Here is a 27,389-nt window from a genome sequence, read left to right as displayed (position 1 = left end):
CTGCACGGTCTGCATCAGATTCCCCCTTATTTATTGTTTGTTTAAGGGACGCTGCCTGTCTTAGGCGGTCAGTGCGAATTCCTCAGTCTTACCCATCATCGAAACTCATTGTATCATGGCAATGGCTCCCAGCAGATGCCTTTTAATGTTAAAGCAAATGACTCAATGAGATGTGGTATCTGGACTGAGAAAGGTTGAATGATTGCCCCAAAGGCATGGAACTGGGGCTTGAACCAGCCCCCAAGTGCTACCTAATTGCCAGTGTGTGACCCTCTCAGCAAACCTTCTGTCTATTTAACAGAAGAAACTGAGGCACACAAACAGGGAAGTGACCCACCACAAATGGCACAGTAAGTGAGAACTTAAAATCTGTTTCTTCTGGCCCTAAAATCAGATCCCTTTTCAAAGTGTTATGGATTTATTTATAAGGAATGCGGTTTGCCTAATCTGTAAATGAGGAAGAAAAACACTTGTTCTTTTAAGGAAATTAAGAAAATTAATGAGATAATGATGAGTAACATCTCCCTTGAATGTAGGAGCGATTCGTTGAGATATGGCTTAACTTCTTTAGGTGAACAGGGAATCAGCAATGCGATTATGGGCCAGGACACTAGGAGATAGTCTCCTGAATGAGAGTGAAGACACTCAGCCCCCAATATTGGACATGTTTGGGCACATTGAGAATTTGCCCTGCTTCCTACAGACTGCTTTGAACCTTGTTGAACAAAGATGCCATTATGCTGTGCAAAACTGCCAGTGAATGTGAGCAAAATGTGATTGCCCCGGTGAACAAGCAAGCTGCAAACCACCAAGTGTTGCCTCTTCTTCCCTAGAGTAACCCTGATGTTCTCCTTTGTGCTTGCTTTGAGACAGGTTGATTGACTTATGTGCAATTTGGGACATTGGAGTTTTCCTTCCCTCTGTGGACTGGAACGGAGCCTCTTCCGGTGTTGAAAGAAGGAGGCTGAATGAGGCAGAGAAGGTGAGTGGGGTTTGGACCTGGGGTTTGTGCTTGGGAGGGAGGTGAGGAGAGGATGAGAGAAAGTCTTATTTTTGCCTCCTTGCCCCTTCTTTTCATCTGGCCCTAGAAATCTCTGAGGGGAGGGCTACTTCCTTCTCCCCAGAGATGGAAGCCTAGAATCACCCCAGAGTCAGATATCAAGACTGTCCCATGCAAGGAGACTAGTGTGTGTCTTTCTTTCACAACAGATGCTGTCAGCCGGCATCCATGTTACTGTTGTCCCAAATGTCCACTGTCATCAAAAAAGTGCAAAACAGCTTTGTTTATAACCCACATCCCCCCTTAGCTTGGGCCCCCATGTCCTGGGAGCCTCTTAAGTGACAGCTCTGGCATATGGGGGGCAGTCCGAGAACTCCTCCTCCTGACAGAGCATTGGGCTTGGCAGATGGACAGCTCTCCAGAGCACAGTAAGTGGTGGAGGCTGACAGCCAGAAGCCACACCCTTCATCCAGGGCCTGCATTGTTCTGTTCTGGATTAGATTCTCCTGCTGCTCCCGGGAACTTCTGCCTTAGTCTCAGGCCAGGAATGTGTCTAAGGGACAAGTTGAACAGAGAAGTAATAAGTTAATTACAAACTAGCTGTCTGGAGGCTTCTGTGTTGGAGGCTGACTTGGAGGCCGGAACAGAGAAAACTGTTCTTACTCTTTGAGTGTGGGCATCTCTGCCTCATTTCAATTGTCTCTTTCACTCCACCTCCCTTTCCAGATGTCTTCTGTTCTCTCAGAGTTGGGGGCTGGGGCAGGGGTATGTGAAGAGAGATAAGGAGCAAAGCCTGCTGATGATGTGGCTTTTAGGTCTGGAAACAAGTGTAAAGAAGGCTTTCGATCTGGAAATGCCAGCTTTACAGGCTTTGCAACCTTAGGAAAGTTTCCGTAGCCTCATCACATCTGACATTAAAACCAGTTGCTGCCAAGCTCACTCCTATTCATGGCAATTCTGTGAGTGTCAGAGTCATACTGGTCTCCATAGGAATTTCAATCAATGATTTTTTTCAGAAGATCACCAGGTCTTTCTTCCAATGTACCTCTGGATGACTTCTAAACTCCAACCTTTCAGTTTGCAGTCAAGCATGTTTGTACCATCCAAGGACTCTTCAGGCATATAGTTGGTATTGAATAAATAAAAGTTATCACCATCATTTCTTATATCAACAGTAGTTCAGATATAGTTTTTTCAGACTAAGCTACAACTTGCTTCCAGGGAGCTTGCAGGGAGCACCTGGAAAATCCATTGTGGCTGCAGGACTTTCCCACCCCATCATTGTTGCTAAATATTGAACTTGGACTTACTGATGGGCGGTTGTGGTGGCGGGCGAACAAAGGGAACACTATTGTTTTGTTTAACTGTATGTAAAGAACCATTATTACGAAAGTGACATACCAGTGTGTTTAAATGGGCATGTAAATATCTGAAATATATGTAAGACAGCATGGGAACAAATGTCCAGGTTTGTAGAGGAAGAGGGTTTTAGTTCAGCTCTGTGTTACCTTGTCCATTCTCTGGGCACCTTTCACATACCTGCCGTATGGTCTATCCCTACCCCTCTAGAGCCCCTCCACAGGGGCTACCTAACCAGATCCCAGCCTTCTCCAATAATAGTATCATCATTGCAGCCCTATCGCAGACTTGGCTGGTATCTATAATCATGCCTCACTATGTCCTGCCTAACAAAGAGCCCTAACCAGCAACCACTAATATTGGTTCAGAGCTTGATTCTTTTTCTGATACAAAGGGTCTTCAGTAAGTTCATGGAAAAATTCCATTGTCTTTTTATTCCATTTTTCCACGAACTTTTTTAAGCCCTTGTATGTCCATGTGTCACCTGCCTTCCACAGCCATCATCCCCTTTTGACTGATGAATAAACTGAGGCTCTGAGAAGTTACTTCCCCCAAGATCCCCATAGGAGCCCATACTGGAGCTCACATGCCTTGAATTGAAGGCTCTTCTTTTTATGCCACCACACTGCTGCCTCCAGTCCCAGGCACCCTGCACCATGAAGGCGAAATACCTATCAAAGGGCCTTTAGACTGCCAGAGTACACTAAAAGGAAAGAGAGAATGAATGAAGGCAGATGATACACAAGTGCAGGGACATATGGCTGTTGAGGGAACAATGTGTTCTGCAAGAAGGCGAGCTCATCCAGGTTCCCTGAGATGGTGATAATGATCATTTTCATAACCAACATTTGAGTACTTCCCATGGGCCAGGTGCTGTGCCCTGTCCTTGGCATGTGTTCTCCATTTAATCCTGCTCACAGCAACTCTGTGAAGTAGGGCCCATTATTACCCACATTTTACTGATGGCAGAAGCACAGAAAGTCTGAGGAACGTGGCAAAGTCTTATATCTAATGGGCTAGCATTGGATTTGAATTCAGGCAGTCTGGCTCTGGGTCTCGGTGGATCACTGAGGTTGGGGTGGGGTTTGAGGGATGCTGGTTCTAAGTTGTACTTCCATGGCAGTTTCTGGGCATGCCTCCAGTCAGGTTCCAGGTATAAATCTCATTTTGTAGATTTATTCTCTAGCCTCATAAGGAGTAAGTTCTCTGTGCTCTGTCATCCCCCCTTCTGGCTCTTCTCCCTTTGTTCCAGGCCACTGCCATCTGGAGCTGCCCCAGGCAACTTCTGTGAGCACACTCCCCCCCAGTCTCCCTGCCTCTTTCCTCACTCATGCTTAATCTCTCTCGTCCACTCACCAGCCTCACCAGGTCACTCCAAGCAGACACCTGCCCTCTGACATAAGACAGAGAAAGTATATTCTCAGGCCTTCAATTTCCCAAATGGATCTATTTGGTTAATTGTATGTGTGCTGCTCAGCCTTTCTGCTGGCCAGTGAGAAGCTGGGCCTTCTCCCTCCATAAACATTACAACATGCCACTAACATGGGCTCAGGACATGCAGCTATAGATAGGGACACAGAGCTTCATTAACAACTGTCTGTTTTGCTTCCTTACCTTCCTACCCAACCGCCCTTCAAAACTGATTCCAAGCTACTGAAGCAGCACCCATGCCAGCCACCTTTTTCCTGGGACCCCTGAGATCTGCAGGGGCAGGTGTGTAGACATGATAGCAGCTGCTGTTGTTGTTGTTGTAAAGTTGAGTTGGTTCTGGCCCATAACAACCCTGTATAGGGTTTCCGAGGAGCAGCTGGTGACTTGAACCGCTGACCTTGTACTTCAAACGGCTTTACAGTCTGGTGCATTAAGCCACAGCGCCACACCAGGACACTATTTCCCTCAATGGCTTGGACCGCGTGCCTATGTAATCACTTCCAGACCCTGTTCAGCCTATATTTTGACAAGAGGCTGGGTTCTTTGGTGTGAGATAGCATGTCACTCTCTGAGATTCTCTTTCTAACAAGAAGACCACAGGCCTTTTCTGCTTGCTGGTGTGAGATATCTTCCTCAGGGTACAAGACACTATACTTTCTTTTACACCACCAGAGCCAACAGCATCTTTGTTGCAAGCACTCATAGCTGCCAGCACTTTGCAACCAGACTCATAGACAAATGAAGCATGCTGTAACTCAGGGGGAAAAAACTTATCCTATGTGTTGTCTCCCCCTTTCTCATTCCCCCTCCTTCCTCCTTCCTCCTGCATCCTCACATCTCCTCTTGCCTGTGCAAGCCTGCCAGAGTGGCATTTGGATCCAGACTGATGTCTACATTGGATGTAAATGCAGAGAGCTGAAGGGAGGGAGCGGGGAACAGATGCTGTTCCCTCCTGCTGGCCCTGTCCTTTCCTCCCTGTGTCTCCCAAACAGGAATTTAAAAAATGCAACAGAGATGCTATCCTTGGAATATCAACAGCTAAACCAATATTAACAGAAGGGGAGTCATCTATAAGAGTCAACCCAGTTCCCTGTCTGGGACTGACTCCAGCTGTTCATCAACCAGGAACAAATGACGTCATAGGTCATGGGGCACTGATGGAAGAAGCTGGCATGAGTAAGGAGTAGGTGTCTCCAGGAAGGCTGAGTGCATCGGTTGAGCAGACCATGGAAAATCAAGGGAGTCCACATGTGCTTTGTGTGCCCTAGGATATTACAGGAGCCTCCCCTTCTCTCTGGTTCAATTCAGTTTCCATGTATAAGAAGTTATTATTTACACTTAAAACCAATATATGGTTTGTCTGCATGGGCATCATCTGCTTTATGGATCAAAAAAGCCAGCTTTTCCAAAACCATGTAGCAAAACAATACATAACTTGGAGGAAAGGAGAAAGGACCAATGGTTTTTTGAATTACATTCCTTTCCATAAAGGATGTAATTATGTGATCCATTTAATCACAGCAAGCTGTAAAGAGGTATGAGCACTTATCTCACTCTTAAATTAAGAAAGCTGTGACAACGAGAAAGCTTCCACCGCTTGTGTGTCAGTTGATTGCACTGGTATAGCTTGTGTATTGCTGGAGGCTATGCCATCACCAATGGTGGACCTGTTTCAATGGAGCTTCCAGACTAAGACAGACTAGGAAGAAGAGGCTGCTGACCACTTCTGAATGGTTAGTCACTGAAAACCTTATGAATGGGAATAAAACATTGATATAGTGCTGAAAGGATGGAAGCCACTCAAAATACTTCTAGGGAGGAGTTGCCTCCTCAAAGTAGAATTCACATTGATGAAATGGATGGAGTAAAGCATGCAAGACCTTCATTTGCTGATGGGGCACAACTCAAAATGAGAAGAAACAGCTGCAAACATCCATTAATAATGAGAACATGGAATGTACAAAGTATGAATCTAGGAAAATTAGAAGTCATCAAAAATGAAATGGAAAGTAAAAAGATCAATATCTTAGGCATTAGTGAGCTGAAATGGCCAACCATTCTGAATCTGATAATCATGCAGTTTACTATGCCAGGAACAATAAATTGAAGAGGAATGGCATTGCATTCCTCATCAAAAAGACCACTTCAAGATCTATTTTAAAGTACAACTGTGATAGGATAATATCCATACACCTTCATTGAAGACCAGTTAATACTAACATTATTCAAATTTAGGCACCAACCACTAAAGCCAATGACGAAGAATTCTACCAACTTCTTCAGTCAGAAATTGATCAAACATGCAATCAAGATTTATTAGTGATTGGAATGTGAAAATTGGAGACAAAGAGGGAGGATCCCTAGTCGGAAAAGATGACCTTGGTGATAGAAACGATGTTGGAGATTACATGCAAGAATAACAACTTATTCATTGCAAATAGTTTTTTCAACAACATAAATAGCAGCTATACATGTGGACCTCACCAGATGGAATACACAAGAATTAAATCAACTACATCAGTAGGAAAAGATCACTATCATCAGCCAAAACAAGATCAGGGTCAGACTGTGGAACAGACCATCAATTGCTCATATGCAATTTCAGGCTGAAGCTGAAGAAAATTAAAATAAGTTAACACGAACCAAAATATGACCCTGAATATGTTATGTTGTTGTTGTTAGGTGCCACCGAGTCGATACTGACTCATAGTGACCCTATGCACAACAGAACGAAACTCTGAGCCAACCTCATAATTGTTGCCACACTTGAGCCTTGAATATATCCCAACTAAATTCAGAGACCATCTCAAGAACAGATTTGAGATTTGCGCATTCTACACTAATGGCTGACAACCTGAAGAGTTGTGGAATGGCATCAAGAACATTATACATGAAAGAAAAAAAAAAGGTAATTAAAAAGATAGGGGGGGAAAAAGCCCAAAATGGATGTCAGAAGAGACTTTGAACTTTCTCTTGAAGCATAGAGAAACTAAAGCAACTGGAAGAAAATGAAGTAAAAGAGCTGTATAGAAACTTTTACTTCCTCATTTTCTAAGATAAAGTATTATAAAGCAATGTGCAAAGACCTGGACAGAAACCCAAAAGGGAAGCGCACACTCTGCATTTCTCAAGCTGAAAGAACTGAAGACAAAATGTAGGCCTCAATTTGAAATACTGAAGGCTTCCATGAACAAAATGGAGTTTTGGTGTGGCATTGTAGAACAAACAATGGACTGCTACGCACAAGTTCGGTAGTTCAAACCCACTAGTTTGTCCTTGGAAACCTTAAACAGGGTCACTTTGAGTTGGAATTGACTCAACAGCCACTTAACAACAATGAACAAAATATTGAATGACACAGGAAGCAATGAAAGAAGATGGAAGGAATACACAGAATTGCTGTACCAAAAAAGAATTGGTCAATACTCAATCATTTTGAAATGTATTGATCAAGAATCATTGGTACTGAAGGAAGAAATCCAAGCTGTACTCAAGGCATTGGCAAAAAACAAGGCTCCAGTAATTGACAGAATATAGATGGAAATGTTTTAACAAACTGATGTAATTCTGGAGGCTCACTCATCTTTGACAAGAAATTTGGAAGTTAGCTGCATGGTCAACTAATTGGAAGAGATTCATATTTGTACCTATTCCAAAGAGAGGTGAGCCAGTGGAATGTGGAAATCATTGAACAATGTCATTAATATCACATGCAAGTAAAATTTTGCTGAAAAACCATTGAAGTAGTACATTGACAGGGAAATGCCAGAAATCCAAGCAGGATTCAGAAGAGAGAGCGTGGAATGAGGGATATCGTTACTGACATCAGATGGATCTTTACTGAATGCAGAGTATACCAGAAAGATGTTTACTTGTGCTTTATTGACTATGCAAAGGCTTTCTACTGTATGGATCATAACAAACTCTGTATAGCTGTATTATTTTTCGTTGAGGTTACCGTGTAATTTGTTAATGTTTCCCTGCTTAAAACAATCCGTTTTATCTTTAAATCTACTTGACTTCCTTGCCTTTTGGAAGTTCTCTATCTACACTATTCCCTCTTTTTGTTTTGCGGTTGACTTCACTATACATTGATATTTCTGGTTCCTTCTTTTCAGTCTTGTAGGTTTGTTTTACTTTAAATATTTGTATATCTGGATTGGGAGTCCTGGTGTGGTACTGCAAAGTTGGTTTCAATTGCAAGGTCAGTGGTTCAAACTCACCAGCTGCTCCTTGGAAACTATATACAGTGTTGCTATGAGTTGGAACTGACTTGACAGCTGCTAACTACAATAATGTATCTAGATTGAATTCTGGGTCATGTTGGTAATGTAATGTATGATAATCTCAGATTGTGATCTGCTGTTGTTGGTTCTCAGTCCAAAGAACACTCTTTACCATTTTTTGTAAAGTTGGTCTGGTCATTACAAATTCCTTTAATTTCCATTTATCAGCAAAGACCCTAATTGCACTATCATATTTGAGGGACAGCTTTGCTGGTATTTGATTCTTAGTTGGCAGTTATTTTTTTCTTTCAGAGTTTTGTATATGTCATCCCATTGACTTTTTGCCTGCATGGTTTCTGCTGCGAAATCACAGTCTTCCTGGTTTTCCTTTGTAGGTAACTTTGTGTTTTCCCCAAGCTGCTCTAAGGATTCTTTCCTTGTGTTTGATTTTGGAAAGTTTGATTATGACATATCTTGGTGATTTTCTTGTTTGGGGTTCATTCATCTTTGAGTATGCTTAACTGTATGCTTATCTTTGCATCTTTCATGATGCTAGAGAAGTGTTCTTCCAACAACTCTTGACAATTTTGTTTGTGCTTGTCTCTTTCTGTTCTGAAGTTCCAATCGCCTGTTAGTTGTTCCTCTTCAAAGTGACCCACATAAATCTTAGGCTTTCTTTAGATTTTTTTCATTCTTTTTTTCTGATTGTTCTTCTAGATTCATCTTCAAGCTACTAATTCAGACTCCCATTGCTTACCAGCTACTCCTTTGTCCTTTTAATGTGTTGTCCACTTCTTAGATCTTAATATTAATCTTTAATGGCAGGTTTTGTATTGTTTCAAAATTTGCATTTATTTTGTCTGTTTGTTCTTATGGTGTTTCCCTCAATTATTCTAAAGTTTTCATTGTGTTCTTCTTGCTTGCCTCCACCTTTCTACCCAGGCTTTGAAAGTACCTAATTAACATTCTTTTGAATTCATTTTCAGTTAGTTCTAGTACCTTTTCTCTCTCAGAAACATTTTCTAGCTTTGCATCTTGGTCATTTGTTTGAGCCATTCTCTCTTGTTTCTTCATATGAGTTAAAATTGTTTCTTGTATCCAAGGCATTGTGGGGTTGTCATATTTGTAAAAACAAACAGTGCCTTTGTTGGACCCAGAGAGGAGAAATCTCTAAGGGGCTCCTGCAATTCAAGAATTTCATGAGATGGGTTGTAGTGACAGCAGAGTTCCTGACCCTAGATGGAGTTCCTATTGGCCTCAGTATTTTCTATGTTCAAGGCACTCAATCCAGAAGTAGTTCATGTGGGCCCTTGATGGAGCTGGTTTCAGTGTCTGTTAGGACCACAGGGAAGTTGGGGGCAGGGTGACCAATTAAAATGCTGGTCTGCTGGCTCTGCAGGTTTTGTAGGTCTGGAGCCGAGCCCACCTGAATCCAGGTACCAAAGCAGCACACCATAATGATGCAGCTGGCCCCCTCCTCACACTGGCATGATTCCTGACATGTCGTTCCAAACTCCTGGAGAGCAGGGTCTGTGCTGGTGGTGCATGAGGGTGGGAGCTGGCCACACTACTGGTCACCAGAGGTCCAGGGGATGAAAAAGAAATACCTTTTCTGCTGCTCGCTCAAATCTGCTATTACAGGCCTCTCTGCACTGCCAGAGCTGCTCACAAAATGGTTAAGCCATGTCTGGTTAGCCATTCACCAATCAGTTTCCCTCATTGGCTGTCCCTGATCAGCCTTTCCTCCTAGCAAGCACTCCATTCACCTCTCTAACCTTTCTTCTGAAGTTGAGGGTGCCACAATTCTCATCTGTGTCTTTTTAATTTGTTCTCTTGTATCTTTGTTGTAGAGGCTCTGTGTAGTACATCTGCCTAGCCCACCATCTTGCCAGAAGTCCACTCATAAGTTTTTAAGATTCCAGTCTCTACTCCCCAAAGTAGATGTAGAACATTGTCTTTGTGCAACTGTGTTGTGCCACTTGACCTTGGTGTCCCCTGAGACTATAGTCCTGAGCCCCTAGAACCAGCAACTCATTCCCTTAAGGTATTTAGTTATGGCTAAGAAGCCAAAACCTAATTTTTTCTTAGACTATTTTGTTTCTTTCTTAAACTTTTTATTTCAACTTACAAATTCTACCATTCGATTCATAAATTTAGTAAATTTTAACAATTAGATATTTAGTCCTATTTATAAATTTGGTTAGTTAAATTTCTTTAAACGTTTAAAATTGGATATATAAATTTAATAACTGACTATCCTTTTGGAAGTATCAGTTTTCTGTCAAACAAAGCCTTTAAAGTCCTTATGTGAGTTTTTGAATTAATATTTATAATAACAATTTTATTGAAATAAAATTCATAGACCATACATTCACATATTTAAAGTGTAGAACTCAAATACTATCCCCTCTATACAGGGTAGATAGGGACAGGTAAGTTAGAGATTGGCTACCTAAAACAAGGGGGCGATAAAGGCATGAAGTGACTGGCTTACAGGTTTCAAGAAGGAGTTTAGTTTAAGAGTGTGTGAAGGAATATAGAGTCCTCACTGAATAGTTTTCATCTTGTTTAGGTGGGTCTGGTAAAAAGAGATGGGGATAAGATTCTTACGATTCAATAGTAAGTAATTGTTATCATGGCTGATGCCACTGTCACAATTGTAAAGGTAGAAGTTTTGTAACAAAAACAGGGGAGTAGTTATTCTTACAGTCCAGAAACAGAAAGGATCATCAATGGAGAAGAGCACTAGCAGAATGCTGGACCTTATTCAGATAACCAGCGAAACCAGAGATGAAAGCAGAGATGGGGACATGGAGAGAGGGAGCAGCTGAGGACTCTAGATTCATGGAAAGAAAGGGACTGAGAGCTGGTGGCCAGGAGGCAGGCTTGCAGAATGTGCCCTTTGATGGTGTAAATTATTATATATGCCTGTGTGGTTAAAGAAAAAATTTAAAAAGAGCTAAAATGAATAGAGAGAAATACTGTTAACTTACGGTACATGGAGGGGATTATAATCATTGTAATGAAACAAAGTATATGATTTGTTGAATGTAAAATTGATGATCTGCCCTGTAAACTTTCACTCAATGCACAATAAAAACTTTAAAAAATTGAAAAATTAAGTATAGAACTCAAATCTAGAGTTGGGCAACTATTGCTGAAAACAATTTTAGAACCTTTTAAACACCCTCCCCCCAAATCATACCCATTATCAGTCACTTACCTTTCTCCCCTCCCCATCTCTGTAGCCCTAGACAACTGCTAATGTACTTTCTGACTCTTTAGATATGTCTCTTCTTGACATTTCATATCAGTAGACTCATACAATATGTGGTCTTTTGTCTGACTTGTTTCATTTACTCTTTTAAGGTTCATCCCCATTGTAGCATGTATCAGAGCTTCATTCCTTTTTATTTTCAAATAACATTCCATTGTATGGATAGAAAGAGCCTGGTGATGCAGTGGTTAAAGCACTCATCTTCTAACCAGAAGCTCCATGATTTTAACCCATTGGTCACTGTATGGGAGAAAGACAGGCAATTTGCTTCCTTAAATATCTATAGCCTTGACAACCCCACAGAACAGTTCTACTCTGTCCTGTAGGGTGGCTATGAGTCAGAATCTAGTCGATGACTGTGGGTTTGGTATAGACATAGCACATTTGGTTTGCCCATTCATGAGATGATGAGCATTTAGGTTGTTCTTTTTGTCTATTATGCATGAGTGGCTATGTTATTACATGGACATGTTTTAAAATTTCTTAGGTATGTGCCTAAGAGAGAAATTGCAGGGTCATATGGTAATTCTGGTGTGGTGCTGTGGGTTAATGCACCAGACTGCAAAGTCATTTGAACTGTAAGGTTGGTGGTTCAAGTTCACAAGCTGCTCCTCGGAAAACCTATAGTGTCGCTATGGGTTGGAACTGATTCAAAAGCACATAACAACAACAAATGGTAACTCTAGAACACCTAGTGTGATGCTGTACAATCAGCACTGGACTACGGAACCACAAGGTCGGCAGTTCAAACCCACCAGCCACTTCTCAGAAACTCTATACAGTGTTGCTATGAGTCGGAATGGACTTGATAGCACTTAACAACAGTAACATGTTTAACTTTTGAAGAGTTGTAGACATGGTGTGGCACAGTAGGTCAGCAGTTCAAACCCACCAGTTGCTCCTTGGAAACCCTGTGCAGGGTTGTTATGAGTCAGAACCAGTTCAATGGCACTTAACAACAACAACAATCAGGAGTATTGATAGCACAATGGGTTATGCATTGGCCTACTAATTGCAAGGTCAATGGTTCAAACCTACCAGTGAAGACGAAAAATGAAGTTCTCTGCTCTTGTAAAGATTTCCAGTCTCAGAAACCCTATAGAACCACTGTGAATTGGAAAAAGTAGATTTGGGACAGGCTTTCTAATACCGATTCCAAGTCTCCCTCCAAGTCTCCCTTTCAGGCCTCCACCTTTAGTCTCTACCGTCATTTCTGCCACTTACCATTCCCCAATCTCTCTCTTACCCTTCCCAAATGATAGTCTCCCACTCTTGGGGACCTCTCATAGAGGATTATTCTACAAATTTTCTCCAAGCCTTCCTCTGAGCTACTATCCTTTTTAGTGGTTTAAATCAGGGTTGTGGATTATAATTTCTCCCCAGGCCCTGGGGAGAAAGCTGCTGTCCATGCCTGGGGGGGGGGGGGGGGCTTCTCCACCCACAGTAGGGGGAACTTCACAACCTTCTCTCCCCAGCTGTGAATAAAGATATGTGTCTAATTGCTGTGAAAACTTCTTTCTGAAGATGGTAGACAAGGAGCAAATTAGAAACTGGGTTCTTGAGTTGTAGAGAGGTAGGGCTCTTCCTTGTTTCCACCTCTTCCTCTTAGACCTGGCTTGGTGTTAGTTCAGACAAGTCAGACCAGAAGTACACTCAAGCAAACTTGTTAACTTATAACTTCCACTTCCTTTACGACCTGTTTTACCTGCTGACCTTTATATAGTTAGAGCTGTTAACCACTAGCAGAGTCAGGAAGTAGAGCCTGAATCAAAGAAATTATAATCCACAAACCAGCCCCTTAACAATGCATTATATCAGCCAATCTACAGCTACACAAAGGGCTCTTCTCTTCAGAGAATGAATGAGGAAGCAGTAATGGGAAAATACACAGGCTCAAAAGAACCTTATAAAGCTGACTGGATTGAATGTGTACCATTCTTCCGCCTGTACCCAGGGACTGCCCACGACCAGTGTGGTAGAACTGCCCGTAGGGCTGGGCTGTGGCTCAAGTCTACCTGTGTGTTTTGGGTTTCCTTGTTTTGCCAGACTAGGATGTGCATGGGCTCAAATTGGCCTTGAGTCAAAGAGACAGCATGAAGTAGCAGCATGCAACACAGCTTCCTTCATATATGTTGTTGTTGTTAAGTGCCGTTGAGTCGGTTCTGACCACAACGACCCTGTATAGGGTTTCCGAGGAGCAGCTGGTGAGTGTGAACTGCCAATCTTATGGTTCAAACAACTTTGCAGTCCAGCACATTAACCCACAGTGCCACACCAGGACTTCTTCATATATAAGGACTGGTATACAAGGATCAAGGAGCCCTGATGGCATAATGGGTTGAGTGTTGGGCTGCTTGCCATAAGGTCAGCAGTTCAAACCCACCAGCCAGTCCCCAGGTGAAAGCCCTTTATATCTATACAATGGAATGTTATTTGACAATACAAAGCAATGAAGTTCTGATACAATGGGATGAACCCTGAAAACAGTAAATGAAGTAATTTACAGTCTTGGAAACCTAGGGCACAGTCTGCTTTAGGATGGCTATGAGTCAGAATCCACTAGATGGCAGTGGGTGGGCTCAGGAATGTTCACTTGCATTATTGTGAAGGAGGGCTAGACAGAGTAAAGGCTTCACCAGCAGCTGATGGTTACATTTCTGGGAGAGCCACAGAAGTGAGTTAGGAAAAGGAATACTGTAGATCTTCGTGTCCCTGCTACAGGCCTAGTGGCCTAACCAGCTCTGATAAGGCAGTGAGATGGGTGCACCTCCCACCCTAAACTGTCAGTGGTTGCAGCCTTCTGGAGGTGGGCTCCACTGGTGGCTCAGGGGTAACATGGCCCTCCATCAGGTGCTGTTCATGCCTCTAGAGAGCTGAGTATGAGCACTAGGTATTCAGGGAGGTCACCTCAGGGGAAAACAGACCTGGCTCTTTCCCTTCTCTTCCTTCCTATTCTCTCCTTCTCTCCTCCCCCCCCTCCCCCCCAATTTAATAAATGGTGAGTGGTTCAGGTTTCAATCTATAGATTAGTTCTGGGCATTGAGCAGGAAACAGCTTTTTTTCAGCCAAATCTCTAATCCAAAACCCAGGTGCCTCCCTCTCCGCACACCTGATACCATCCACAAACACACACACACAAGCCCCATGACCTCTGTGAACTTGGTTGGGGCTGTAAGAGGAGGGGCTCTGCCTCCTGGGTGCCCTGCTGCCAAGCAGGATTGCTAGCAATGGTTCAACACACAGCCCCTCTCACTCCTCCCAGATCTCTCCCCCTGACAATGAAAGGGAGCCAAGCATGAAAGGCAGCAGCTAGCAGATGGAGACCACCCCCCTCCAAACCAGAAAAGTGAGGAGGGGGAAGGGAAGAGCTGAATCCCTTATACAAGGTTTCCTTGGCTAGTTGAAAATCCTAGAAGACAACTGGCTGGACCCCACACAGACGGGCAGGCGAGGAAGCAGGTGACCTCCTGGGTGTGGGAAGAGGCTGAGGTCTAGAAGCAGTCTGGTGAGTGCACTCTCAGGCTGCCAAATCTTTGGGCCCCAGAGAGTTTGGCATCTTTAAAGCCCCTTCAGTAGGGGAGGTGGGAGGTTTAGGCTGACAGAGTTTCATGGAAGATGCTTTGTTTGGGGTAAGGAAGGGGATCTGATGAAATGTAATTGTTAGACAAGGGATCTCTGCTTGTGCTTCTAATCTTGTCTTTCACCAAAGATCCCTCTGTCTTTCTCCTTGCTTGGGAAGATATCTCCTTGGGAGAGGCTAACCGTCATCCCCAAGTAGCACTTTGAGTTTCCTAGCCTTCAAAGGCCTGTGAGCTAGAGGGAGTGGAACATGATGGGGTCGCCATCTGTTGCATCGCTTCCCTGAAACTAAAGGGAAGTGTCAGTGGACAGTGCCCAGGTCTGTCCCACTGAAATGGACTTAGCACCCAATGCAGCTAAACTGGAGCCCTCATGATGGGTGTCGAGAGATGGAGAGGTCTGGGCAATTGAGAGTACATTTAGAGAGTTTGTCTGAAGGATAGAGAAGACCCTGTGTGCTTGAGGGTCGGTGTTGATTGATCTCAGATATTAGAACACTCTGAGAGGCAGCAGGGAAGAGGAAGGATTTTAGAAACAGGAGATGAGCATGTCTGCTGAACTGGGGCCGGCTCTGCTCCCAAGGAGGCTAGAGATATAGTATTAGTAGGATGTTACTGTTATGTTTTGTTCATGGAGCTATACAGTAAACATCTCTTCAATCAGCCACCTGTAGTGTATTATACTGATTCTTTATTGGGATAAGAATCTCCCAGGAATGCCAAGTATCTGATCAGGCCCCTTCATCCCATGAATATTGATTGTTCTGTGTTCACTGCAGAGAGGGCAGGACATGGATGGACTGTGAGCTCTGAAGTTCAAGGGCCCATGTCGATGTCGGAAACAGACAAGGGATAACTAATTCCACAAAGCACAGGAAGTGGCTCTGGAAACTAACACAGTGGGGTGCTGAGGGAGGAGCACACATGCTGTGTAGTTTGCTTTCCTAGAGAAGCTAGGACCTAACAGCAGAGGAGGAAAGGTCTACTCAGGGGCTTGACACTTGAATAAGGGAATTTTCACAGGAAGAAGTAAATGGTGCAGAAACTATGAAAGAAGAGGCTGCACAGGAGGCAGGAGTGGTGCCTACACCTCAGAGGAACTTGAGCCTTCCTCTAAGAATGTGGATTCTGCCAAGACAATTGTGATAGAGGATGTTCATCAGCAGGGCATGCACTGACTTTTTCTCTATTCTCCAGAGTACTACTAACCAACCAAACAATAGAATGCGGGCGCAGTTATTATAGTACTAACATACCACTTGCAAACTTTATTGGTTTGTATTAGAAATAAGCTACTTGTAATAAATATTTTAATCCAGTTCCTCATTTGCATATGAGAGGGTCTGCTTGCCTGCCTGCATGTAATCCCCGCCTCTGTAGTGTGTGATAAATCAGTATAGGATAAATTCAGATTTCCTGTGGTCCTTCCCACGCCTTATTTTCACACAGCTCTATTTTCTCTTGTATTCTAGCTCCTTTCTCTGATTCCTGAGAAGGTTGCTTCTTGACAGCTGTAGTAATAAACCCTGTTGGATGGATTTTTAAAACAGAATTTAGAATGGCTGAGTTTTGCTTTCATTCTCATGGGCTTTTATTATCTTCCTGCTCCCCCACAATATCCTGTGGCAGTGATGTGTAAATGCATCCCTCACTTGGTTCTTATAGTACTATTTTAGTCATTTGATTACGTTATTCTGAGAACTAATTGCTGGCACGTGGCCTTGGTAGCACTAATCTGTTTTAATCTAGGCATTAATTTAGGAGCAAAGCCTCAGAGTACCGACACAACTGTTTTATTCTCGGCTTTCCCGTATTTCAAATTCAATGTATTTGGCTGCAAACTAAGTCCAACCACACGAGAATTTTATTCTTCCTTCTGTGCTTTTTCTGCTCTCTCTCTTTCTTTCTGTCACCTCTCGTGAATTGAATGAAGGTTTACAGAGCAAACCAGTTTCCATTCAATAATTTGTACACATTTTGTTTCATGTCACCACCGACTGCTATCCTATCCGTGCTTCCTCTCTTCTGAACTTTGCCCTTGGGGAAATGCCACCCTTTTGATCTCAAATGGTTGATTATTCTAAGGTGTGTGAACCTCCCATAGAAGTTATTGTCCTGCCTATGGATCATATAGGAGCTCTGGTAGCATAGTGGTTATGAGCCGTGCTCTTAACTTCAAGGTCAGAAGTTTGAAACCACCAGAGCTGTTCCATTGGAGAAAGATTTACAGCCTTGGAAACCCTATGCAGGGTCACTATGAGTCGGAACAAACTCCACAGCACACCACCACCACTACCATACATGCATTTATTGTTAGCCTGAAAATTGAGCCATGGGTGTGAGTTCATTTCCAAGAACCATAGTCTCAAGTTTCCACTAGTCTATATCCATCCAGTAAGCCTTGCCTTATTTTATGATTTGGAGTTTGGTTTCACAGTTTATCCCATTCTATCCAGGACCTTCTAATGTGATCCATTTCAGAGCAGTGGGCAGTGGTAACTGGGTACCATTCTAGTTCTTCTGGTCTTAGGGTCGTAGACTGATGGTTTCATGGGCCTATAATTTTCTTTAATCTTCTTTCCTTTGGTCAGAGAATGATCAGTAGTTTCAGGTTACATGGCTGCTCACAAGCTTTTAAGACATGCGTCTCTACTCATCAAAGTAGAATCTAGACTATTGTCTTTATGGACTATGTTTTACCAACTAGCCTTGGAGTCCCCCAAAACTATAGTCCTGAGCCCCCAGGCCTAATGACTGATTCCCTTAAGGTGTTTGGTTATTATGTCTAAGAAGTTTCATGATTTTGCCCCCTGTAGGCTCTACCACATCCATGGATATATTTGCATCAGAAGTAAATATGCATGTATACAGATCCTCTGTTAAGCACATATATTGTTACTGGTATTATGTGTCATTGAGTAAGTTCAAACTCATAGCAACCCTATGGGTTTCCAAGGACTGACTGGTGGGTTTGAACCACTGACCTTGCTGTTTATCCAGTAGCACCACTGGGTAAGCACTGGGTTTCTAACTGCAAGGCCAGCAGTTCAAACTCACCAGTCACTCCTTGAAAACCCTATGCAGGGTCGCTATGAGTCGGAACATATATGTGAGATGGAATGAGCCTGAACACAAACACCCATGTGTAAGGCTTTATTGGAGGTCGGAAGGAAAAAGAGGTGTTGCCGGGGGAAGGATTTTTATACTGGTCGAAGAGGAGGGAGGGGTTGAGATTAGTGGAGGTAGGTGATAGGTTGACTAGGGATGACATGCCGGTAGGGAGAGAGGAAGCTCCAGTAGGAAGAGAAGTTTCAGTAGGAAGAGAAGTTCCGGCAGGGAAAGCGAAAGTGTGGCAAGCAGCCATTTTATTATGCATGTGGATGAGGGATTCCTATCGTTCCAGCCTTTTGTTGTTATGGGTACAGGGGCAGAGGTCATTTCTTCTGGAGATGCTTCCTGCTGGAAGGGGCGAAGAGGAGGGAACTATGTATCTGGCTTGTTCTTCTGGCTGGCTGGTCCTGTTGCTTGACAGTGGTTGGTATCCAGCCATGAGGAATTTGCCCACCATCTGGTTTGTGAAGGCCCTCATGCGTTCCTGAAGAAAATTTTGAAGACAGCGAAACAGGCAGGGGCCAAAAACAGTATCAGGAGGATTAATAGTTAATGGCCCTAGGAAGGAGAGGAGCCAAGGCCACCAGGAGGACATTAGGGTCCATCCATGGTTTGTTTAACTTGATTTTGTAAAGCAAGGAAGGTGTCTGCTACCCTCTCATGTCCCTGTTCAGGGCCTCTGATAAGTTTTTGTAATAGATGTATGGATGTTCCTAATCAGATGAGGTTAAGGTTTGGGCCACAGGGATTAAATTTGTGACTCCACACAGGTGTTGTGCAGGTAGGCATTTGAAAATCTTTTCCACATAAGAAAAATATTCTTTTTTCAGCCCACATGTTGGGTTGCTTACCTTTGTTATGTCCGTGCACCAGGAGTTTGGAAGGGAGAAGGGAGAAAAGGTTAGTGATGTTGTTGTAGTTATAAATGCAGGTGAGGTTGGTGGAATTACTAAAGCCAATCTCCATAAGGAGAGGTCCTGTGTAATGTATGGTAATTGTATTGAGATATGATTTAGGGACTGGGCCAGAGGGAATGGCTGAGTACCCCAGGTCAAACAAACGCAGCATGAGGTTTTATTGAATATGAATATGGTTTCTATTTCAGTTATTAGTGTGTGATGGGGTTGGTGGGTGCTGTCAGGATCTAGCCTTGTTCGTAGTCCCGGCTTCTACACTGATCTTTTTCCTCACTGCGTCTGCAACCCCTATCTAATATCCCTATTTGGGTTTGATATGTCCAGCAGACAGGTTTGTTGCACCACCTTTTGCAAGCTGTGGATTGGGAAGCCATGCAGTTAGAGAGTTTGGATAGGTACCATACTCTGATTCTGCAAAACTGTTTGGTGACAGGTGTTTGTCCCAGATACAAGCAGAGTTCATAAGGGTCAGGACACTGGAGCAGTGAAACAATATACGATAGAATGAATGTAAAACTAATGTTCTCCCATGTGAACTATCACATAATTCACAATAAAACATTTAAGGAAAAAAAAAAAGAAGGTGGATTTTCAGTGGGCTGCCCTTAGTCTTGTTAGTGGTATGGGAAATAATTCTGTCCATGGCATGTGTAACTCTAATGAAAGCTTGGTTAATTGTGTTTTTATAAGGCCATTTGCCCTTTCCACCTTGCCAGATGATTGAGGTCTGTATGGGATGTGGAGTTTCCAGGTAATGTTGAGGGCTTGGGCAGTGAGTTGGGTGATACGGGAGATGAAGGCAGGACCACTTTGGATAGTATAGAGTGTGGGAAGCCAAAGCATGGAATAATTTCAGTTAAAAGAGCATGTGTGACTGCTGTGGCACCCTCCAAGGTGGTAGGAAAGGCCTTGATCCATCCTGAGAAGGTGTCTACCATGGTTAGGAGGTACTTGTGTTTTTTGTGAGGTGGCATGTGTGTGAAGTCAGTTTGCCAGTTTTCTTCTGGTAGACAACCACAGGCCTGATGGGTGGGAAATGATTTGGGGTGCAATGCTCCCTGTGGGGATGTGACTGAGCAAGTGGGGCATGTTTGAGTTATTTGTTGGAGTAGTGAGGGCATTTGGGGACAGTAAAATATGGGTCGTAGGAGGCAGAGTTAGGGGTTCATGCCCTATGTGAAGGGTATTGTGTACATCCATGAAGATGTGTGTGGCCTGTGACCTGGGGAAAATATATAGTCCCTTAAGAAGAAGCCAGTCCCCAGAGAGTGTGGCTCCCTGTTGAAGCCATTCTTGTGTTTCTAGGGGGTTATAGAGGGGTGTTACAGGGGGAACAGCAAACATTTGTGTGGATGGAAGTTTTCTTCACGGTCAGCTCATTTTCTTCACGGTCAGCCTTATTGTTTAACTGTGAGATGGGGTCGTTGGTGGATTGATGACTCCTATGGTGTATGACTCCACTTGTGTTGGGAGTTTTGCTGCTTGAAGTAGTTGTAAGATTAGGGGACCGTTGTTTATAGGGGAGCCTTTTGTGGACATGAATCCTCTTTCTTGCCATATGGCTGCATATGAGTGTAAAGCATGAAAGGCATATTTGGAGTGTGTGTATATATTAGCAGTTTTGGAGGCTGCTAGGGTTAATGCTTGAGTGAGGGCAATGAGTTCCGCCTTTTGGGAGGTTGTGTTAAAGAGAAGAGACATGACTTCAATTACCATATCTGAGGATACAATGGCATAGCCGGCCTCACGTTAGACTGTAGGCGCGGTGATGGAACTGCCATCGATGAACTACGTATGATCCCGTTGGGGCAGCAGAGTGGAGGAAATGTGGGGTAGAGGAGGGAGGAGATGATCTAGAGCTTCCGTACATGAGTGAGAGAGCTCCATCGTGGTGATAGTGAGGAGGGAGGCAGGGTTGAGAGGGGGGCAAGATTCTAATTTAAAGTTGGGATTTTCAGTGACAATCATATGGAATAATTGAAGGCATGAGGGGAAGAGGTTTGAGACTGCTTTGTGGGTGAGTAGATGTTGGAGGTGGTGTGGAGACCTAATAGAAGTAGATCATCCACATATTGAAGGAGGGTACTGGGTGAGAGATTGAGGTTAGAGAGGTCTTTAGCCAGTGATTGGAATCCAGTGCAGCATACAGCAAGAACAAGCCAGCTGGTGAGGTAAGCGTGGAAGTTTTAATAGGGTATAATATGAGGGAGGATTTGAACTTGGCTAGAATGTCTCATCCTAGGATTGGTGTAGGGCACGTGGGTAGGACTAGAAAGGCATGTGTGAATGGGGTGTCATGAGGTGAGCATGCTAGGGTTTCGGTGATGACAGGCCATCAACCCCAACGATTAATGTTGGGGTAGGGTGTGTTTGCCCTGAATTTTCTCATAGAGCTGAGTAAGTGGCCCCGGTGTCTCAAAGAAAAGACACTGGCTTACCTGAAATACGGACCATTACCCTGGGTTCGCTGTAAGTTATTTCCATGGGGGCCAGCGATCCCGGGCACCTTTATACTCTGTGGCTAGTTCTAGAAGCTCTGGTAGAGCAAACCCCTTTGCTTGGTGGGACTGGGGGACTATTGATCCCTTCCCCCTCTGGAGAAAGGAGCAATCAACCTTCCACTGTCCGTCCTGTGTGCAAGCAGGGCATGGGCCAGGGGGAGGACGAGGGCTAGGGCGGTTTTTTGCCCAGTGACCCTCTCAGTTACACTTGAAGCAGGGCCTGGGCAGTGCCCCAGAGGGTATTATACCCCTTTCATGGTCTAGAACCCTGTAGAGCATTGGCCAGTAGCAGGTATTTCGCTTTGTCTATGCCCGGGGCCAACAGAGATGAAATGAGTATTCATAACTGTTATGCCTATATGTTATGCCATGGGGATGTTGGATCTAGTTTGGTATATTTTTGTAGGGCCACCGTTTGATGTGATAGAAATTGGGCCGGATTTTCTTCTGAATTTTGGGTGATATTTCCAATCTTGTTGTAGTTGATTGCTTTATAAGCAGTTCCCTTTAAGCCTTCTGCAAGGCAAAGAAGTATATGATCTCTAAGTCCACAGTTGGCATGGCCTGGTTGATAATCCCAAAAGGGATTTTCTTGGGGGAACTGCCTGAGCTCCCACTGGCTTTTCGTTGCTCATAGTATGCAGCTCATCAGAACTGAGAGTGATGTAGAGGTCATGTCAGGTGAGGTAATAGGATTGAGTGAAGTATTTGAATTCTTTGACAGGGAGCTGGCTGAGGTTCAGGCTGGGTTTAGATAGGGATGTGGAACAATGTAAGATGGATCTGGACTGAAAGCAGAGGATAACAGAAAGATGTTTACTTGTGCTTTATTGACTATGCACAGTCTTTCGATTGTATGGATCATGACAAGCTATGGACAACATTGCAGAGAATGAGTGTTCTGGAACACTTACTTGTGCTCATGAGGAACCTGTACTTAAACCAAGAGGAAGTTGTTCAAACAGAACAAGAAGACACTGAATGGTTTTAAATCAGGAAAGGTGTGTACCAGGGTTGTAATCTTTCACTGTATTTATTCAATCTGTATGCTGAGCAAATAATCCTAGAAACTAGACTGTAGGGAGAAGAATGTGGCATCAGGATTGGAGCCGGACGTGTTAACAACCTACAATATGCAGATAATACAACCTTGCTTGCTGAAAGGAAGAGAACTTAAAATATTGATAAAGATTAAGACCACAGCCTTCATTGGTATGGGTTACACCTCATTGTAAAGAAAACAAAAATCCTCAGAACTTGATCAATAAATAACATCAAGATAAATGGAGAAAAGATTGAAGTTGCCAAAGACTTCATTTTGCTCAAATCAACCATCAACACTCATTGAAGCAGCAGTAAAGAAGCCAAATGACATATTGCATTGGGCAAATCTGCTGCACAATACCTCTTTTAAGTGTTGTAGAGCAAAGTTGTCAGTTTGAGGACTAAGGTGCACCTGACTCAAGCCATGGGCATTGTCAATAGCTTCATATGCATGTGAAAGTTGAACAGTGAATAAGGAAGACAGTAGAAGAATTGATGCATTCGAGTTATGGTGTTGTAGAAGAACAAACAACTCTGTGATGGAAGAAGTACAGCTAGAATGCTCCTTAGAAGCCAGGATGATACAACTTCATCTCTCATACTCTAGACATATTTTCAGGAGGGACCAGTCCCTGGAGAAGGACATCATGTTTAGTAATGTAGAGGGTCAGTGAAAAAGAGGGAAACCCCCAACGAGATGGATTGGCACAGTGGCAGCAGCAGTGGACTCAAGTATAGCAAACATTGTGAGATTGTCGCAGGACCAGGTAGTGTGTCTTTCTGTGGTGTATAAGGTTGCTGTGAGTCGGTACCGACTTGACGGTACCTAACAACAAATGAGTCACAACCGACTTGATGGCATTTAACAACAACAACAACAACAACCTATCATGTAGTGGGAACTAAAACTATGGATAGAAGAGCAAATTCACTCTGCCACAATAGGGTCATATTTTCTTATCTATTCTGTTGCTCTGTCTCTTCACTGGTACATTTAATCCATCCATATTCAGTATAGTTACCAATAGGTATAATTTACTGCTGCTATTCTGCTGTGCTTTTTTGTGTAATGGTGATGATTTCTTTGTTCTATGTACTTTTTGTGCTGAGTTCATTGTGTTTATAGATTTTCTTTTCATTTCCTTGATTGCTTTTGATTTTGTGTTTACTGAATCTTTATGATTTTCTTGCTGGATTTTTTGGGTTTTTTTGTTTGTTTGTTTGTTTTTTTACCCATTTTGGTGAGGTCTTACTTTCCTTTGTGGTTCCCTTGAAATTTACTTTTATCCTTCTAAGTTGAAAACAGTCTGTTCTATCTTGATGTAACTATAGCATTTATTCCCTTTGTTTTGAATTTGTCATCATTTACAGGAATAAATGATTGCTATCTCTGGTTCCCTATTTTCAGTCTTAAGGCTTTATTTTATTTTTGAGAATTCTTTACCTGGATTTGTTTCTGGGTGATGTCATGTGTCTTAATCTCAGGTTATCATCTGACACTGTTAATTCTCTCTCCAGGGACTCCTTTTAATATTTCTTGTAGCAATGGTTTGGTTTCTACAAATTCCCTTAATTTCTGTTTATTTGGAAATGCCCTTATTGTACCATTAAAACTGAAGAACAATTTTATGCTGGATATACAATTCTTAGTTGGCATTTTTTTCTTTCAGGGTTTTGTATATGACATCCCATTTCCTTCTTTCTTGCATAGTTTCTGCCAAGAAATCAGAGTTTAGTCTTATTAGTTCCGTTTTGTAAGTAAAAATTTCCCAAGCTACTTTCAAGGTTCTTTTTTTATCTTTGGTTTGGGAAAGTTTGATTATGTTATGTCTTGATTTTCTTTTGGGGTCTATCATGTTTGGGGTTTATTGAGCTTCTTGGATAGATACTTTCTTTTGTGATACTAGGAAAGTTTTCTGCCTCGATGGTGAAGAGTTAGGTGAGAGGAGGAGAAAGTACAGGCAGTCTAGAAAAAGAGAGTGATTTATGAAATGATAATGTAGAAGTAAAGACCACCTAAATGAGAATGAACATGCTATTTACACAGACTGAGTTCCATCACTCCTGTTTGGCAGACATTCAGATGGCAGGGGATAAGAAAGCTTTATAATGAAAAAAGGTAATGCTTTAGGTAGTCACTTATTGGAGGCTGTTAGCAGAAGAAGCTAGAGGCAGGCTAATTAGAAGCAGGGCATCCTCTGTGGCTATTTTTGGCTTTGTCTGGTTGTTCTTGAGTTGAAAGCAGGAGCAAAAATTAGGGAAGCTGTCAGTCACTGACCAGGTCCTGGTTGCTCTGGGCTGATTGCTACAGCTTGGGGTTTAGCTTCTTGATTAGCTGCTACAGAGTTTGTAGGTTTCATAGTCATATGTGGTCTGACCATTGTTCATTTGCAGATTCAGTCCCTCACTGGTGACAGGTGAGAAAACAAGGATTCTCCATGGGATGGAAATTATTCATGTAACACGGTGGGTGGAAACAGACAAGACTGGACAGGTCCGTGAGAGGCGGGTCAGGACAAGCTTTTGAAACCCTTTTAGGAAACAAATGAAGGATGGAAATAGTTGTGGTGGGGAATGGGAGAGGGGATTGATTTGGAAGGAAGCCCTGGTGTGCTGTAGGATAAGCACTGGACTGCTAACCAAAAGTCTGACAGTTCAAACTCACCAGCCTCTATGTAAGAGAAATATGAGATTGTCTGTTCCTTTAAAGATTTACAGCCTCAGAAACCCTATGTAGGGTCACTATGAGTTGGAATCGATTGGATGCTGACTCCATGGCATTGGGCTGGGATTGGCTTTTGCATATAGGATTGTGGAGCCTGGAGAGTTTGTATTTGAGCTATTATCAGTCTGCAGAACGCTTCCAACTCCAAGCACCCTAGTCCTCAGCACAGATGTAAACTGCCAGCTGTGGAAAGCCCGAGAAGGTTTCCCAGGCCAGTACTGCAGCCTCAGCCCAACAAGTTCTTCCCCACACCTGGGCCTTGATGTTGCATGCAAATACTATTACCACTGGGCATAGAGGCTCTGTGTTGGAAAGGTTAGGCTGTTGCGTGGAGGGTTTCCATTTCTTTGTTTTACAGAGTGCTTTCTTCACATTAGACCTTCTGTAGTACCTCAGTGTTAATGCATTGACCATGAAGCTGCCCTAGCAGGGTGAGTGGAGGGTCCTGAAGTCCCACCAGCTCTCCCAGCCTCCCCTCAGAGAAGGCGTTGAGGCACTTCCAGATAGCCCCACTGCACTGCTTAGAATCCATTGTGAAAACCCCAGCACTAAATGATTCTTAAGGAATCTTTCAGTTCTATCCTCACCATCCTCAACTCTGTGTGTTAAATCCCAGAGGCAGTGATGAGGCTGTCTGCATTGGATGATTTCATTGAAACAGTGGTAGAATATCTGGGGTTTGGGTGCTAAGGCACGGGCCTCACCCTGACAGTTGCAGAGCCTCCTAACTGCCCTCCCTACTTCAGGTCTTGCCTATCACAGTCCACTCTCCACAGAGTAGCCAGACTGATCTTTAGTCTTTTTTTTTTTTTTTTTTCAAGTTATTGTTTTATTCTTTTAAATAATGTAATACATTTTAAAGAACATTTTTTGTTTGTGTAAGGTTTTTTTTTTTGTGGATTGAGTGAAAGTTTACAGGGCATATCATCAGTTTTACATTCAACAAATCATATACCTTGTTTCATTACAATGATTATACTCCCCTCCATGTGCCATCAGTTAACAGTATCTTCCTCAATCCACTTTAGGTTTTTAAAAAAACAAACACAAAAAACCCACTCAGGCATATATAATTATTTATATCCTCAAAGGGCACATTCTGCAAGTCAGCCTCCTGGCCACCAGCTCTTAGTCCCTGTCTTCTTAGTCCATGAATCTAGAATCTTCAGGTACTCCCCTTCTCCATGCCCCCATTTCTGCCTCCATCTCTGGCGCTGCTGCTTCTCTGGATAAGGTCCCTCATTCTATTTGTGCGTTTCTCTCTTGATGGTCCCAGGGTCCTCTGTTTCTGGACTGTAAGATCAACTACTCCCCTTTTTTTGTTACAAAACTTCTACCTTTATAATTGTGACAGTCGTGATTAGTCATGATAACAATTATTCACTATTGAATCTTACGAATCTTATCCCCATCTCTTTTCACCAGACCCACCTAGACAAGATGACAGCTATTCAGTGGGGACTCTTTCATTCCCCCGACACTCTTAAACTAAACTCCCTCTTGAAACCTTGTAAGCCAGTCACGTTGTGCCTTTATTGCCCCCTCATTTTAGGTAGCCAATGTCTAAGTTACCCATCCCTATCTATCCTGTGTACAGAGGGGATAACATTGATATTTGAAGTGAAGACTCTTTCCCTTTCTGTTGGTATTTAGAGGAACTACCACTCTTAGTATAGGTCAGGTTCATCATGAAGATGTATCTTCTGTCACTGTAGATGTTCCAGTCTGCATGTCCTTCCTAGTGGGAATGTCTCACATCATAAGGTTCTGGATGGGACTCAGGATTCCACCTAAGGTCCTATACTCTGTAAAGGCTTTGCACAAGGCCTATTTCACTGGGCAAGTTCTAGAACCCCTTTTAGGTAATCCAATTAGTTATAGGCTGAAGATGGGCTTACAAGCTTTCTCTGATCATGTTTCCCAACATTCCTTTCTATCCCACTCAAGTGTCTATTTTACAATAGTAGGTACGGGAAACTGATATTCATAAGGCAGTAAAGGATTTTTGTATTATTTACCCTCTTCAAGCTATACCTAGATCCTTGTTGTTCCAAGGTTGAATGTGCATCACTATTCATCTCTGTCCCACTAGGCCATGCAAACCTGTCTCAGTGTTCCCATATCTATCTTGTTCTTCCACCTCCTCCCTCCTTATTGTATTGCCCTCCCCAACACCCAAAATAAACCCCCCACCCCAACCCCATTGTGGTTACCTTATAT

The 27,389-nt window shown here is 43.0% G+C and overlaps 1 protein-coding gene across 1 annotated transcript in view; it reads left to right on the top strand.

Annotated features, from left to right (window-relative positions):
* NFASC (neurofascin) overlaps positions 1-27,389 on the top strand; it is a 295,966-nt gene that overhangs the window by 147,190 nt on the left and 121,387 nt on the right. Inside the window, exon 2 of the mRNA XM_006834092.1 lies at positions 874-982. Within this exon, the coding sequence (XP_006834155.1) occupies positions 874-982 (109 nt within the window). The remainder of the gene's footprint in view (positions 1-873; positions 983-27,389) is intronic.

This window comes from Chrysochloris asiatica, unplaced genomic scaffold (genome assembly GCF_000296735.1).
Source record: "Chrysochloris asiatica unplaced genomic scaffold, ChrAsi1.0 scaffold00009, whole genome shotgun sequence".
Lineage (NCBI taxonomy): Eukaryota > Metazoa > Chordata > Mammalia > Afrosoricida > Chrysochloridae > Chrysochloris > Chrysochloris asiatica.
Note: the sequence above shows the minus strand (reverse complement) of the source record. Positions and strands in the feature narration are given on the sequence as shown.